General features: G+C 47.8%; 1 protein-coding gene and 1 long non-coding RNA gene across 2 annotated transcripts in view; one reads left to right on the top strand and one right to left on the bottom strand.

Annotated features, from left to right (window-relative positions):
* LOC143286945 (uncharacterized) overlaps positions 1–17,500 on the bottom strand; it is a 380,932-nt gene that overhangs the window by 84,458 nt on the left and 278,974 nt on the right. The window lies entirely within an intron of this gene.
* Positions 2,910–17,500, top strand: part of LOC143286940 (uncharacterized) — a 151,379-nt gene continuing 136,788 nt past the window's right edge. Inside the window, exon 1 of the mRNA XM_076594904.1 lies at positions 2,910–4,276. Within this exon, the coding sequence (XP_076451019.1) occupies positions 4,138–4,276 (139 nt within the window). The 5' untranslated portion in view covers positions 2,910–4,137. The remainder of the gene's footprint in view (positions 4,277–17,500) is intronic.

The raw sequence follows: 17,500 nt of genomic DNA, 5'->3' as shown, positions 1-17,500 counted from the left end.
TCCACAGACGATGAAATGATGATGGTAGCTGTTGCATCACGAACAGAGACTGCTCGACTCACCCACAACAGTAGACACGCACGCACACACACACAAAAAAATCTGACATTTCCAAGACACATTACAGATCAATTATAGGAGCTTGACTCCTACCCTCCCACCTCCCTCCCGATCCCCACACAAATTAGTTTTCTTTGTAAAAAAAAAATAAATAAAAAAAAAATAAAAAATAAAGAGAGAGAGAGAGAAGAAGAAGAAGCAAATCTGTGACATTTCCAGATATATACGGAGCCACTTAAAAACAACAGGATTGGCACAGAATCTTCTGTTGATAGTGTCGGGTTTCTGAATATCCCGGTGATTTCAACATTTCGTCGTGATGCGAAAGGAAGTGGACTGAGGGAGGTTAACTCACTCAGTACGGCCAGTCCTCTCTTCTCCTCTACACAGACCCCTCGAATGTCCAGTGGGTGTCTGAACGACCCAACCTTTAGCTTCCGTCGTCAGAATTGTGGTATTCTTTGTCAACATTCACCTCTTCAGTATAAGAGCCTTCCGGTTGCAATATTTTGATGATGGTAATTGGGGTGAAACGCTGTTAACGTCGTCTCTTTCGCCGTTCGTATGGAGAGAGTTAAGTGATTTGTGACGTTACTTGTTTCCTGTTATGTTTCTAGTCTTCACCAATAATAACTTACTGTTCTTGTGAAAAGACTGAAATGATGTTCAGAGGCTAAGTCTGGGCGACTCTCAGAGTCGGCGGATTCTTGGGGGGCTGTTGTTTGAGGGACGTGGTGGCGGTCTCCACTCTGGGAGAGACGCTCACTCAGTCTGGCTCCGCGACTAAGCCATTATTGTCGTTAGTAGGGGGCTTAGTAGGTGGTGGCCTAAGTACGTTAAAACAGAACAGGCACCACTGAACACCACCGAAGTGACTCAGCAGCAGTGCAGGGTCTCCTCTGGTGTGTGGCCTCCAGGCGACCTAGCATCGATGGTTCCCTGTGGACTGCCGACGCTGGAACTGCGACGGACGACGGTCCCGGGTGTGGCCGTGTATGGGGGGAATCTAAATGAGCGGCGTGGGAGTAATGCCACTGAAACGGCGCAGATGATGGGGCAGCAAAAAAAAAAAGAAAAAAAAAAAAGAAAAAAAGTCTGGGCGACTCGCATGTAGAAGTACCTGGCAACATCGTTATGCTTTTTGCTTCTTTTTTCCCCCGTTACATATCTATTGTGCAATAAACTACACCTTCGTATGCTCAACGTTTTCGACATGTTGCAAAGATGATGAATATCGATCATCAAAGATGCGTTGTTGATGTTAATGTCACATTTTGACAAAAGTTTACAGCTGGGCCATGTGAGACTTGTATTATGAATGGTTTCTCTGTTGCAATGGGAAGTCATTTACAGCATAGTCTTTTGTGAACGACTATGACTCTCAAACTAGGAGGCAAATTTGCACTGGCTCTTTGTGCTGCAGCCTTCGGGGGCTAGCTGGCCTTTGGGAAACCATCCCCAACGCCGACTGTCCTAAAACCCACTTGGCAGAGAGAATGGGGATGTAACTTGGGCAAGACACTCTCCGCTATAATCAAATTATCGCCCAGACAGTAGGGACAGCATTTTCCTGCTCTGCTGTTCTAATGGCCATAGACCAACACGACCATCATACATATATGCCACCTACCGAAAAAGAAAACAAAAAACAAATTACAGCTTATTAGATCTCGGTGTGAAAACCGAACGTGAACGTGACGGTGTTGGTGGTATCTTTGCTAAATAAATTGTTATTGCTGTTGTTGCTGCTGCTGTTACTGCTGATGTTCATGCTGCTGCTGTTGCTGATGTCTGCTGCTGCTGCTGCTACATTGCATTTACCATCATTGTGCCGTTGTTGATGTTGATGTTGATTCTGTTGTTGCATGTGTCATTTTCATTGTTGCTGATATTGTTATTTTACTTTCAAACACTTAATGTTCCTGTAATTATGTTTACACTTACTTCTCACGTTACAAAATACATCTATATAGCTCTCTCTTTCTCTCTCCTCTCACACACACACACACACACACACACACACACACACACACACACACACACGCACACACACACACACACACACACACACACACACACACACACACGCAAACACACACACACACACATACAGAGAGAGAGAGAGAGAGTTTGTTGCAGTACATGATGTCGCCGATGCAGTTGATATTGACGCCAGAGCAATTGATTTTGTTGTTGGTGTTGGTGTTCTTGTTGTTGACACTCCACGCATACATTTTCACTTGGTCAGGCAATACATGCCGAAGTGCTGACAACCTGTTGCCGTGAAGAACATCAGCGACAATGTACGCCGCAACAACAACCGTCAGAACCTATTGTCGCCAGCGACAATATTTGCTCCACAGGACAATATATGCGGCAACACACGCTGATACTATCACCGCTCTCCTCTATCGATCCGCCAACCAGCACCACCAGCAGCAGCAGCAGCAGCATCTCTCTTCTGCTCCCCTCTCCGCCATCACAGCCTGTCAGACTCAACACCGTCCCACCATCCTCTGCCTGCCAGCCTGCATGCCTGCCTGCCTGCCTGCGAGACAGAGACAGAAACAAGAGACAAGAGCTGGGCTCCAGTAGCAGCACAAACAAGAGAGACGGAGACTGAGGGACTCAGAGCCGAGGAGAGACTGAGAGCGACAGAGAGAGACAGAGAGAGACGAGACACGCTGTGTCTTCTTGCCAAGTTTCGGTCAACCCTCTGTCACCTCGTCCCGTGTTGAACGTGTAAGCCAGCCAGCTAACTGTGTTGGGGTTTGTGGACTCGGCGTTTTGTCTCGCTTGTCCATTTGGGGATCTGTTTCTGGTCCTGGTTCTGTGTGTGTGTGTGTGTGTGTGTATGTCTCTCTATCATTGCTAAGACCATGGTTTTGCTTCTCGTGGACGTGGTTTGATGCTGGTGGATCTCTGTGCCCTGTGTGACAGTGTGTTTGACATTGGGGTATATTATTCCGTTGTCATCGATGGGAGTGAGGTAATGTCCCTGGCTTGTCCTCTCTCTCTCTCCTCCCAGCTATTCCCTGTCGGCGTTTTCCATTCCTCCCTCCCTTCTTCTAGCCAACCTGCTGACGTCATCGATTTGTGTGGATTATTTTTCTTTTTTTCGTTTTCTTTTTCGTCTTGAACGTGACATCGCCAGGCAGTTGGCGGAAGTAAGTTGGTGGAATTTTGTGCTGGATCTGTGAGGTTTTGTTTTTCTTCTACAAAATCGTAGTGGTGGTGTTTTCTGTTGTCTATGCTTGTGAGTTTCCATTTGCAGTCTGACCACGTACGCTACCAACGTGTTTTGTGGAAAGTATAATTTGCTACTGAAGAAAAATTTCGGGTTGGTGAGAAACTGAACTGTGAAACATTTGTCAAACATTCTACTACGTGTTTCGTTGTCGTTGAAGAATAACGTGACCTACGTTCCTTCGTTGGAGACAACAGGAGCGAGAGAATTCGGTGCATAACAACAGTTTCCCATGGTGCACGTGAAATACTTCTATCTTCATGCATCGTGCGACAGTGCCACAGTGACTCATTGCTAAGGATCAATATTCCACGCTGACAACCCCAAGCGAAATATACTTCAGAAGCTGGACGACATTCTCAGCAACGTACTCTACCTACCTACCTACCTACCTGCCAACCTACCTACTAACTCACTCGCCCACATCACGCAACACGCGAAAGGTCTTTGACTATCCAAAACGAAAACGAGATAGATATATATTTTCTTAACCTCTTGAATTGCGCTTCACCGTGCTTACGCGAAAGAAAGCTTATCGACGAGTGTAGAAGCCTGCATCTATTTTAAAGCTGCCATAACTATTTCGGAGCTGTTGTTGACATTTTGTGAAATCGATGTGAAGACGAGTTGTTGTAGCCTGAAAGGAAAGGAAGGAAAGAAAGGAAGGAAGGAAAGAAAGGAAGGAAGGAAGGGAAGGAAAGACAGCAGGGTCATCGTGTCTCGCCTTTGACGGGGGAGCTACATCGAGGTTTTGAGGGGCATTGGTGGCTGGCGACATTCAGGCAGAGCACAACAGCCAGGCTGCTCTCTGCACTGTCCGGACTGCCAGCATGGGTGTCTCTCCTGCTGCTGTCGTTGTTGCTCACCACTGCCCATTGATCCGGTCCCGTGGCGCTCTGCTGCTGCTGATGATGATGCTGATGGTGCTGATGACGCTTGTGAATGAAGGCTTCGCCAAGTACATCCCTGGTCAGTGGAGGTGTTGGGTGTGGGGGTGTTTGGTGGGGGTGTGGTGTGGCGTGGAGGTGTTTGGTGGGGTGTGGGGGTGTGGTGTGGAGGTGTTTGGTGGGGGTGTGGTGTGGAGGTGTTTGGTGGGGTGTGGGGGTGTGGTGTGGGGTGTTTGGTGGGGGTGTGGTGTGGAGGTGTTTGGTGGGGTGTGAGGTGTGGGTTGGTGTGGGGGAGGTAATTAGGGATAGGTAAGAGGGGTGGGGAAGAGGTGGGTAGGAGGGTGCGTTGTCCTGTGTGTGTGTGTGTGTGTGTGTGTGTGAGTGTGTGTGTGTGTGTGTGTGTGTGTGTGTGTGTGTGTGTGTGTGTGTGTGTGTGTGTGTGTGTGTGTGATGGGATGGGATGTAGTGTGGTGTCGTGTGGTCTGATGCAATAGGATGTGGTGTGATGTAATGTGATGTGATGTGTGGTGTGGTGTGGTCTGATGTGATGTAATGTGGTGTGTGGTGTGGTGTGGTGTGATGCAATAGGATGTGGTGTGATGTGGTGTAGTGTGGTGTGGTGTGGTGTGATTTGATGCAATAGCATGTGGTGTGGTGTGGTGTGGTGTGGTGTGGTGTGGCGTGGTGTGGCGTGGTGTGATTTGATGCAATAGGATGCGGTGTGGTGTGGTGTGATGTGGTGTGGTGTGGTGTGGTGCGGTGTGGTCTGATGCAATAGGATACGGTGTGGTGTGGTGTGTTGTGGTATGGTGTGGTCTAATGTAATGTGGTGTGGTCTAATGTAATGTGGTGTGGTGTAGTCTGATGCAATAGGCTGTGGTGTGGTGTGATTCAATGGGATGTGGTGGGATGGGGGTGAGGGTGGTGGGCTTCACCAATATATACTGATAACGCTATGCACGCGGTGTGATTTGGTGTGCTTTCAAAATGCAGTGTGATGTGATATTGTGTGATATGGAACAGAAAGTGAAAGATATACATAGAACTCCCCTTTCCCCCGCCCCTGGACACACACACACACACACACACACACACACACACACACACACACACACACACATTCGCACACACACACGTACACACACACACACACATGCACACACATACAAACACACACACACATACACACACACACACATACACACACACACATACACATACACATACACACACACACACATACATACACACACACACACACACACACACACACACACACACACACACATACACGCGCCCCCCACCCCCCCACCCCCCCACACACACACAAACAAACAAACACACACACACACACACATTGTTTCATTGTGTCTTATAAACTTTAAGGTTTTATGACAATAAAAAGTATTCTATTCTATTCACACACACACACACACACACACACACACACACACACACACACACACACACACACACACAGACCACATGAAACTGAGAAGGGTAGATATTTGAATATTCCACAAGAAGACAGATTGTGCAGCAAGTGTAGCATACTGGATGACGAAATCCAGCTTCTTGATCACAAAAGATAATTATGGCTGGTGCTGAGGGTGTTGGGAAGGAGTCTCTGTGGTGCAGGGGGTACAGAGTAGAATTTTGTTTTCTCTCCTTCTTGTGTGTGTGTGTGTGTGTGTGTGTGTGTGTGTGTGTGTGCTTCGTTATCACGTTTCTCTCCCGAAAAGGAAGTCATCAAATACATTCAAGCATTTCCATTAACCAGCAGTGCATATAAATAGAGAGTGGGTAACCTTCCTTGGAGAAAAAAGAACTATCTACAAAATGTGTCCTCTCTGGCTTATTTCTTATTGACCTGGTTCTTAATATAGAACAAATACACGGCTAATATTATGTACCAAGCTGTCATAAATCAAAGTTTGAAAGAATCAGGGATCGCGTTGGAAAAGACATGGAGCTAGTTTAACTCTCTCCATACGAACGGCGAAAGAGACGACGTTAACAGCGTTTCACCCCAGTTACCACCATCAAAATATTGCAAGCGGAAGGCTCTTATACTGAAGAGGTGAATATTGACAAAGAATACCACAATTCTGACGACGGAAGCTAAAGGTTGGGTCATTCAGACACCCACTGGACATCCGAGGGGTCTGTGTAGAGGAGGAGAAGAGAGGACTGGCCGTACTGAGTGAGTTAATAGCATTCGGAGTACGTTACCAGTCACACCAAACTGTACGTGGTACCACTGTCGATAGATAAGGTTGATACCTTTCATAATCCTGTGTGGTGTGTTTGTAGTTAGTAGAACGTTAGAATGACTGGGTCCAGATTACAGGTTTTCGTTCTTGCCATGGAGATACGATTTGCGAAGCGCAAGTTTTTGCGCAAAACCTAAACCCCACAAGAGAATGACTTGTAGCACAAAGTACTCGACAAACGTGTTCAGATGGAAGAGAATTCCTGTTCACTTTATGCAAGCAACTTGGTCATTAAAACATTTCACAAGTAAAATAATTCGGGACTTGGATGGACTATTTTACTCTTCCATTGTATGAATGTGGCCAACTCTAATATTTTCCCTTCAGGCTAAGCAGTTCCTTTGTGTGGGCAATATCTATATTTCAGAATAACGCTTGTTAAAGATAAGACTAATAATCGTTTGCGGGTATTTATTGTCTGATGTGTTAACATGACTGAAAGGAAAACACAAAGATTCGACATGCACTATGTACTATGAATTATGCCGATGTTTCACACGATCTTTAGATAGTGATGTAATATATATATTTTTTACTGTTGACAATTTAACAGTGGTAAGGTTGGAATCTTCGTCTTATTTCACAATGTGGGTATACACGTTCCTGATATATATATATATATATATATATATATATATATATATATATCAGCCAAAGATATTTCATTCTTGAGAACAATAATAAATCACTTCCTCACACTTTGCAATACTCCTTTACATACTGGGAAAAATGTTTGAAAACATTAAAGAAAATCAATAGTAGACTTTTTTTTGGTTTTAATCTGAATATCTAATGAAATACATTAGTGGTACCTAGAAGGCTGTGGTGATCTTCTTCCTGAAATTAACTACATGAAAGACGTATCCGGACAGACTGCGTCAATGGTAAATATTTGTTGTTGTGAGTAATATATATATATATATATATATATATGAGGCACAGTCTCCGATTCCTTTGTGAGTTTAACTCTTGAGATCTTTATGTTGTAGCAAACAATGAAACAAAACAAAACAAAACAAAAAATTTCATTTTCAGCTTGATCGCCGTAAAAAGGACAGTTGAGAGAGAGAGAGAGAGACAGACAGACAGACAGACAGACAGAGACAGACAGAGAGAGAGACACAGAGACACAGAGAGACACAGACAGACACAGACACAGACATCCATATATATATGGATACACACACACACACACACACACACACACACACACACACACACACACACACACACACACACACACACACAGATGATGATGATGCCTGACCATCGCATATTCCCAAACATTGAAATCCTGACCTAGGTTATACTAGTACAAAGCATTAACTTCAACTGAAAGAGAACAAACAACAAAACAACAACCAACCAACAACAACAAAATAAACCCATTTAAATCTCATCAAAAACGAAAGATAATTAGACGGCAAACGTTTGACATGAAATGAGCTTAGAAAGACACAGGCAGACAGACAGGCAGGCAGGCAGGCAGACAGGCAGAAACTCAGAAAAGAATCAATGAGATTACCATTTCGAGCACTGTCTTCTGTTCAGCCCCCACCCCCCACCCCCACCCCACCCCCGAACCCCCACTCCCACCCACCCCCCACACACAACAGCGGCTCACCCACTCAGCCAGATAAGTTCATGCATTTTTCAGTCCGGCTGCCCGTTTGTGTGTCCCCCCCCCCCCGCCACACACACACACACCTCCCTCCTTGGCGGTCAATATGATATATTGTTAGAAACTGCATTCTCTTCAACTGCTTCATTGCACATGCACTGAAAGCTGTCTCAAAGTCAGCTGTGCTTCCGTGTGAGTGAATGAATGAATGAATGTGTGTGTGTGTGTGTGTGTGTGTGTGTGTGTGTGTGTGTGTGTGTGTGTGTGTGTGTGTGTGTGTGTGTGTGTGTGTGTGTGTGTGAGTGTGTGTGTGTGTGTGTCTGTCTGTACCTGACATGGACAGCTGGTCAGGCATCTGCTTGGCAGATGTGGTGTAGCGTATATGGATTTGTCCGAGCGCAGTGACGCCTACTGAAACTGAAACCCTGTCATGTCTGTCTGTCGGTCTGTCTGTCTTTATCCTTCCCTTCATCGCTCTCTCCCTCCTTCTCTCTCTCTCTCTCTCTCTCTCTCTCTCTCTCTCTCTCTCTCTCTCTCTCTCTGTCTCTGTGCCTGTCTGTCTGCCTCTCTCTCTCCCTCTCTCCCCTTTCTTTCACTCTCGCTCCTTCTCTCTCTCCTCAGATTTATTGACATTGTTAGAATCTCTCTCTCTTTTTCTCTCTCCCTCTCTCTCTCTCTTTCATCTCAGATTTACCGATTTTGTTACAGTTTTGCTGTGTGTGTGTGTGTGTGTGTGTGTGTGTGTGTGTGTGTGTGTGTGTGTGTGTGTGCCTGTCTCTGTGCTCTCAGATTTATAGATATTGTTAACAATTCTTCTCTCTCTCTCTCTGTCTCTGTCTCTCTGTCACTGTCTGTCTGTCTGTCTCCCTCTCTCTCTGTCCACACGTTCATTAGGTCTATATCTGTTTCGGAATGTTCGATGAAGGCACACGAATCAGCTGGAACTGGTAGAATCGAAGTGCGCTTATGGAACTGGCTCCCAACCCCACCTCCTCCCCTCCAACTCCCCACCCACCGCACACCCGTCACACCTCCCCCTCTCCCATACTCATCCTCACCCCCGTCACACCTCCCCCCCCCCTCCCATCCTCACTCCCTGCAGACGCTTTGTCACTATGCCAGTGCTTTGACTCTCTTGCTGAATATTGGCCACATACGGTGTGCGGGTGTTTGTGTGCATCCATTGTGTTTTACATGCCATGCAGCGTTGTTCTTTTTGTCTCTGTCCCTGTCTCTGTCTCTTTCTCTCTCTGTCTCTATCTCTGTCTCTCTCTCTCGGCTTGTCTGTCTCCCACTCTCTATCCGTTTGTCTGTCTTTCTTTCCCATTATCTGTCTCTCTCTCTCTCTCTCTGTTTGTCTGTCTGGCTTTCTCTTTTGAGTCTCTCTCTCTCTCTCTGTTTTGTCTCCCCGACTCTCTGTCTGTCTGCCTCTGTCTGTCCCTCTCCTGCTCTCTGTATGTTTGTCTGTCTGTCTGTCTCTCTGTGTGTCTGTGTATCTCCTCTCTCTCTCTCTCTCTCTCTCTCTATCTCTCTCTCTATCTTTCTTTCTGTCCCTTCCTCCCACCCACTCCCCCTCACACACACTCACACACACACACACACACTCACACTCTCTCTCTCTCTCTCTCTCACACACACACAGAGTACACCACACACACACACACACACACACACACACACACACACACACACACACCACACACACACTACACCACACACACACACACACACACACACACACACACACACACACACACACACACACACACACACACACACACACACACACACTTTTGGGTCATTAGGTTCCTTTGTGCCACACTGTTCCACCGATCGATAGCTGCTGGAAAGTGTACATTATTTTTCTCTCTCCTATTTTCGTGCCCTTCATCAGAGAGATTCACACTCAATCAAACTCGTTTTTTTCTTTCTTGTTCTGTGTGTGTGTGTGTGTGTGTGTGTGTGTGTGTGTGTGTGTGTGTGTGTGTGTGTGTGTGTGGCTATGATGGATAACTCGCTGCTAAAGTTTGCACATTCTGTTTACAGTGTTTAGTGCTGAACTATCCATTATCATTCTAAGTGCTGTTTGCTGTTGTTGTTGTTGTTTTCTTGTTTGTTCGTTTGCTTATTTGTTTGTTTGTTTGTTTGTTTGTTTTCGTGCTTTCTTTGAGACCCCTTCGCAAACACATGTGACAAATATGGATTGGTATAATCATTATTAGAATCTTCATTGACAAATCGAATCGGTTTTGTTGGAATTTTCACTCACGGATCTAGCTGGTGTTTTTAGAATCTGAATCGACAAAATGTAACTGGTATTTTAGATTTTCTGTCTTTCTTTCTTTTTTTCTACGCTGTTCTGGCACTGCATTTGAAGACTGGCATACACTAATCAAATGAAGGCTAAAGTAAGCTGTGGCTTTGGGATTGCGGAAAAGTTCAGATTTTTCTACGAAATAATCACAGGGTTTGCCTATAAGAGCTAAAAGGTCATTAGCACCAAGTTAGTACAGCGTAATGCAAGTTAATACAATGTTATGCAAGGGACTACAATAATATGCTATACAATGTAATGCAACGCAACACATTGCAATACAATACAACACAATACAGTACAATGTAATACAATACAATACAATGCAACACAGTGCAATACAATACAATACAATACAATACAGGTAGGCATCCTTCAGTCTCGGAAGACTATGGAGTTGCGCTCTAGGTGTTTATTCTGGTACAGCGTCGGGTGTGGCTGGCCAGTCCGACGCGGGAATGAAAGTCCCTGTGGTAGAGGGCACAGATGAAGTCTGACGCTGGTCTGTCTGCCTGGGCTGCAGCCTTTCTTCTCATTCTCTTTTCCTCATGCTGCTGAGCGAGTGTCTCTTCGAACTTGGAAAGACCTTTCTGCACAGTCTGTCTCCGTGCTGACCGTTCGAGGGCTGTTGCTTCCCAGTTGTTCTGGTCGATGTTCAAGGTTTTTAGGTTCCTCTTGCACACGTCTTTGAATCGCAGCTGTGGTCTGCCTGTGGGACGTTTTCCCTGCACAAGTTCTCCGTAGAGGAGGTCTTTGGGGATCCGTCCGTCGTCCATACAATACAACACAACACAATACAATACAATACAATACAATACGACACAACACAATACGACACAATACAACACAATACAATACAATGCAATACGACACAACAGAACACAATGCAATACGACACAACACAATACAACACAACACCATACAATACAGCACAAAACGACACAACACAACACAATACAATACAATGCAATACAATGCAATACGACACAACACAACACAATACAATACATTACATTACAATACAACACAAATCAATAATTGGACCATGAATCGGCTAGTAACAGTTGTGATGTTTCCTTACTTTTTTTTTTTTTTTTACATATACATTTTCTTCGTGTCAAAAAGGTCTCACGAGACAAGTCGATATTTTGCAAAGGATAGTACTGTGAATTAGAAGATGTTATGATCCACATGTGAGCTTCCTTTTGTTATGTTTTTGTAGTGTTCAGCTTTTGCTGCGAGAGTTCTACCATACTTGTCGGTACAGTTCGTGGTCATTGTGGGTGAGTGGATGAGTAGGTGGGTGAGGTTTCAGTTTGTCTCAGTAGCTCAAGGAGGCGTCACTGCGTTCGAACAAATCCATATACGCTATACCACATCTGCCAAGCAGATGCCTGACCAGCAGTGTAACCCAACGCGCTTAGTCAGGCCTTGAGAAAGAAACAAAAAGGTGAATAAATAATAGATAAGCTTACATAAATTAAAAAATAAATAAATAAATAAATAATAATTATAATATAAAAAGGTAGTAGTAATAATAATAATAATAATAATAATAATAATAATAATAATAATAATAATAAAAATAAATAAATAAATAAGACAACAATGATGATAAATAAGCAAATAAATGTAAAACATGAAGACACACATTCACACATACACCCACACATGCATAACAGATATGCACCAAACATGCAGTTTCACAGATATGAAAGCACAGTCAGTGAGGGATGAGTATGATAGTGGAGGTAGTCGTTGTTATCGTGATTGGTGATGCCTCCATTGGTTATGTGATTAATATTACAATCAAGTGATCAACCAACCAATCAGTCAGCCTTGCCCTGCCTTGCCCTGCCCTGCCTTGCCCTGCGCTGCCCTGCCCTGCCCTGCCCTGCCTCGCCTTGCCCTGCCTTGCCCTGCCCTGCCCTGCCTTGCCTTGCCCTGCCTTGCCTTGCCTTGCCTTGCCTTGCCCTGCCCTGCCCTGCCTTGCCATGCCCTGCCTTGCCTTGCCTTGCCCTGCCCTGCCCTGCCCTGCCCTGCCTTCCCTTGCCTTACCTTGCCTTGCCATGTCTTGCCTCGGTAAGGGAAAGAGAAATGTGAGGGATGGTGGTGGTGGGGAGGGGGGGGGGGGAGGAGGGATAATGATAGGGATGGTAGTGGGGGTTTAGGGGGGGGGGGAATGAGACAGACGATAGAGATAATGTGGAGGCGGTGGTGAAGGGGGGAGGCGGAGGAGGGGAGGGCGACGATAGGTATGATGGGTGGAGTGGGGGAAGAGAGACGATAGGGATGGTAGTGGGGGGAGGGAAGGGAGACGATAGGGATGGCAGTGGGGGGAGGGAAGAAGGGAAGAGAGACGATAGGGATGGTAGTGGGGGGAGGGAAGAAGGGAAGGGAGACGATAGGGATGGTAGTGGGGGGAGGGAAGAAGGGAAGGGAGACGATAGGGATGGTAGTGGGGGGAGGGAAGAAGGGAAGGGTGGTAGTGGGGGGAGGGAAGAAGGGAAGAGAGACGATAGGGATGGTAGTGGGGGGAGGGAAGAAGGGAAGAGAGACGATAGGGATGGTAGTGGGGGGAGGGAAGAAGGGAAGGGAGACGATAGGGATGGTAGTGGGGGGAGGGAAGAAGGGAAGGGAGACGATAGGGATGGTAGTGGGGGGAGGGAAGAAGGGAAGAGAGACGATAGGGATGGTAGTGGGGGGAGGGAAGAAGGGAAGGGAGACGATAGGGATGGTAGTGGGGGGAGGGAAGAAGGGAAGGGAGACGATAGGGATGGTAGTGGGGGGAGGGAAGAAGGGAAGGGAGACGATAGGGATGGTAGTGGGGGGAGGGAAGAAGGGAAGGGTGGTAGTGGGGGGAGGGAAGAAGGGAAGAGAGACGATAGGGATGGTAGTGGGGGGAGGGAAGAAGGGAAGGGAGACGATAGGGATGGTAGTGGGGGGAGGGAAGAAGGGAAGGGAGACGATAGGGATGGTAGTGGGGGGAGGGAAGAAGGGAAGGGTGGTAGTGGGGGGAGGGAAGAAGGGAAGAGAGACGATAGGGATGGTAGTGGGGGGAGGGAAGAAGGGAAGAGAGACGATAGGGATGGTAGTGGGGGGAGGGAAGAAGGGAAGGGAGACGATAGAGATGGGGAGGCGGGGGGGGGGAGGTAATAGGGAGGGGGGAGGGGGGGAATAGAGACGAGAGGAATGGCGGGGGGCTGGTGAAGGGAGAAGATAGTGATGGTGATGAGGGGGGGCTGGGGGGGAGAAGATAGTGATGGTGATGAGGGGAGGCTGGGGGGGGAGAAGATAGTGATGGTGATGAGGGGGAGGGCGTAGGGGAGGAAGAGAGACGATGGTGATGGTGATGAGGGGGGGCGAGGGGAGGGGAGAAAGAGAGACGATGGTGATTGGGTGGGGTGATGGTGAGGGGGGGGGGGAGGACGCGAGACGATAAGGATGATAGGTAGAATGTTGGAAGATTTGGTATGGTGAGGGGAGGAGGGAGGTGGAGGAAGAAGATAGAAGATAGGGATGTTTGCGGGGATGGGGGGTGGGAGGGGAGGGAAGAGAGATGATAGGGACAGTTGTCGGGAAGAGGAGGGGGGGGGGGACTAGGAAGAGAGAGACGGTCGGTTCAACAACCGGTAACCTCATCGTTCAGGGAGTACTACCACCACCAACCAACCAGACAGACGATGACGATAAGACCAAACGTGTGTCAAGGACGATGGTGGTGGTGGCTGTGATGGTGGACTCGGAGACGGAGACAGACCAGTTGAGAGCCTGGGTTGATTAGACAGGAAGGCTTGAGATTCGCACGGAATCCCTGTGTTGTCCCGGAAACCAGAACAAACACTGCTTCAGCCCCGCCATCTGGACCCGACCCGACCCGACCCGAGCAGACCAGACTTTGTGTGCCGGGGAAAAAAGGAGAGCTCACCAGCTCTTGTATTGCCACCACCCATTCCATCTAATGGAGCAGTTGATCCATCACCACATGTCGTCTGAATCTGATTGGCCTCTGGGAACCATCTGAGGCCCTTTCAAACATGGAAAAGAAAAAGAAAAAAAAAGAAGAAGAATGTAGGAGATTGTGGCAGCAAGTGCTATGATAGCGGATTTCGTATTTTTGTACCAGTAGTAGTAGTGGTAGTTGTGCCGGCTAACAATATTCATAGCAGTAGGTGATTTCTCACACCAACAGCAGCAAAAGTAGCGGTAACATTATCAGAGTAATTTGAGAAAATACATCAGTAGTAGTAGAAGAAGTAGTAGTATTTGTGGTAGCACCATCAGCAGAAGTAGGGAATCAAAAATACCAAAATTAAAAAGTTGTCGGTTGAAGCTGATATGTTCGTTTACGTACGCGCGCATGTGCTCTTTCTGTGTCTGTTTATCTGTCTCTGCCTATCTGCCTGTTTGTCTGTCTGTCTGACTCTCTCTCTCTCTCTCTCTCTCTCTCTCTCTCTCTCTCTCTCTCTCTCTCTCTCTCTCTCTCTCCTTACCTGCTGTGTCTACAGAGCTTTACAGCTAATGACAAACATTTCAGTGTTCAGTGTTCTCTCTCTCTCTCTCTCTCTCTCTCTCTCTCTCTGTGTGTGTGTGTGTGTGTGTGTGTGTGTGTGCGCGCGCGCGCGCGTGTGTGTGTGTATGTCTGTGAGTATGTGCATGCATGCATACGTTCTTGCATGCTTGTCAGTGTGTGTATGTGTGTGTGTTTGCGTTTGTTTGTTTTCGCGTGTGTAAGCGCGTGTGCAGATGCTTTTAGATAAACGCAGTGTACGGGGGGCGAGGGTGGATGTGCGTGTGTGTATGTGTTGGGGGGTGGGGGGGTGGGGGGGGGAGTGTGGGTGGTGGCGGGAGGGGAGGGGGGGGGTATCTCTGTGTGTTCGTATGCATGTCCCGTGCTTTTTGCGTCAGCAGTTTTCAGCGGCCTCAGTTCGTAGCTCGTCTCTGTCGTCCTTGCCTCGGAAATATTCTGTTATCTGGACTGTTGCTCAGCACGCGCCAACCCCACACATCCATCCACCCACCCACCCACCCACTCACTCACTCACTCACCGGACATCCCTTGTTCCTGATCCCCCCCGAACCCCCCCCCCCCCTCCCCCCGTCACCACCCACCCCTTCTCCTACCCTTCCTATCCTCCATTCTCTTTTATCCTACCCCCCCCCTCTCCTCCTCTTCCTACACACACACACACACACACACACACACACACATCCCACCCGACCCTACCCTACCCCACACCTCTCCCCTCCCTTCCCCTCCTGTCTCTTCCATTCTGGCCAAACCCAGCTAGCCTCGCTCCCTCGAGATGTCTGCCAATTTCAATTCCTATCGGAAGGCAGGAGCAATCGCTTATCACGAGGAAACATGTCACCTTGACTAGGACTGAAAGGGGAAGGGGGGGGGGTTGGAGCGATGGTGGTGGTGGTGGTGGTGGTGGTTGGAGCTGGGGTTTGGGGTGGTGATGGTGGTGGTGGTGGTGGTGATGGTGGTTGGAGCTGGGGTTTGGGGTGGTGATGGTGGTGGTGGTGGTGGTGATGGTGGTTGAAGCTGGGGTTTGGGGTGGTGATGGTGGTGGTTGAAGCTGGGGGGTTTGGGGTGGTGGTGGTGGTGGTTGAAGCAGGGGTATGGGGTGGTGGTGATGGTGGTTGAAGCTGGGGTATGGGGTGGTGGTGGTGGTGGTTGAAGCTGGGGTTTGGGGTGGTGGTGGTGGTTGGAGCTGGGGTTTGGGGTGGTGATGGTGGTTGAAGCTGGGGTTTGGGGTGGTGGTGTTGGTGGTTGAAGCTGGGGTTTGGGGTGGTGGTGGTGGTGGTTGAAGCAGGGGGTTTGGGGTGGTGATGGTGGTTGAAGCTGGGGTTTGGGGTGGTGATGGTGGTTGAAGCTGGGGTTTAGGGGTGGTGGTGGTGGTTGGTTGAAGCTGGGGGGTTTGGGGTGGTGGTGGTGGTGGTTGAAGCAGGGGGTTTGGGGTGGTGATGGTGGTTGGTAGAGGAAAAGGAGGAAGGAAGAGAAGAAGGAAAGGGAGGTGTGTGGCTTTAAAGGATGGATATTGGGTGGTGGTGGTGGGGGGGGTGAGGGTGGGGGTGGTGGTGGTGGTGGGGGCAGGTGATGGATGAGGAGGGGGGGGCGAAGGGTGGGGGGGTGGAGGGTGGGGGGGGGTCCTTGTAGACAGGAGACAGCAGATACGAAGGGGTGAGAGAGAGTGTGTGTGAAACAAGGAGGGAGTGAAAGGTGCCGCGAATAAGGCGGTGATGGAAAGAGGGGAGGTTAAAAAAATAAAATAAAAAAATGAAAGGGTTCGGATGGAGTTTGGAGGTGTGTGGTGGGGGGGCGGGGGGAGGAGGAAGGGGGATAAAAAGGAATCATGGGGAAATAAGGTGGAAGGGAGGGGATGGATGGGGGTGGAGGGGGGGGCGAGGGCCGGGAGTTGGGGATGGGGGGGGGGTGGAGAGAGAAAGCGCGGGGGGGGCGGTAGGGGGGCGGTGGGGGGGGGGGGGGTAGGATCGAAAAGGGTACGTCAAGGAACGAGAGATAGTGAGACACATAGAGAGGCAGATCGTGAGATGGCGAAGTTGAGAAAATTAGTGAGACAGAGAAAGGAGAGAAAGGTAGTAATCCGCGTGGGTTGGGGGGTGGGGGGTGGGGGTGGGTGGGGGGGTGGGGGGGGGTGCTGATTATCTGGTTGCGGTTTTCCGCAATTTATCTTTATTCTTATCTTATCTGTCTATTATAATCAATGTGCAGTATAGTAGGCTATGCTTATAATTATATTCAAAACAATGTTTCTTAATTCTTTGTTTTTACATTAAAAAATACTAGTTACTACCTGCAATGTGTGGATGTATGTATGAAACGGTGTATGTGATTTTTTTTTTTTTACTTTTGTATCTTCGTAATATTCGTAAAAGCTGTTGTTGACTTTTACAGTTATTATGGTCCCCATGTTGGTTACTTGTCTATGTTGTGATAATGCACCTGACCAAATTTCTCCAGTTGGAGATAATAAAGTTATTCTTATCTTCTTATCTTATCTTATCTTATCTTAGTGATATAGAGAAGGAGAGAAAAGACAGAAAAGGAGACATAGTGGAGTGATGGCCTAG

Source organism: Babylonia areolata, chromosome 10 (genome assembly GCF_041734735.1).
Source record: "Babylonia areolata isolate BAREFJ2019XMU chromosome 10, ASM4173473v1, whole genome shotgun sequence".
Lineage (NCBI taxonomy): Eukaryota > Metazoa > Mollusca > Gastropoda > Neogastropoda > Buccinidae > Babylonia > Babylonia areolata.
This window is presented reverse-complemented; position numbering and strand designations above follow the sequence as displayed.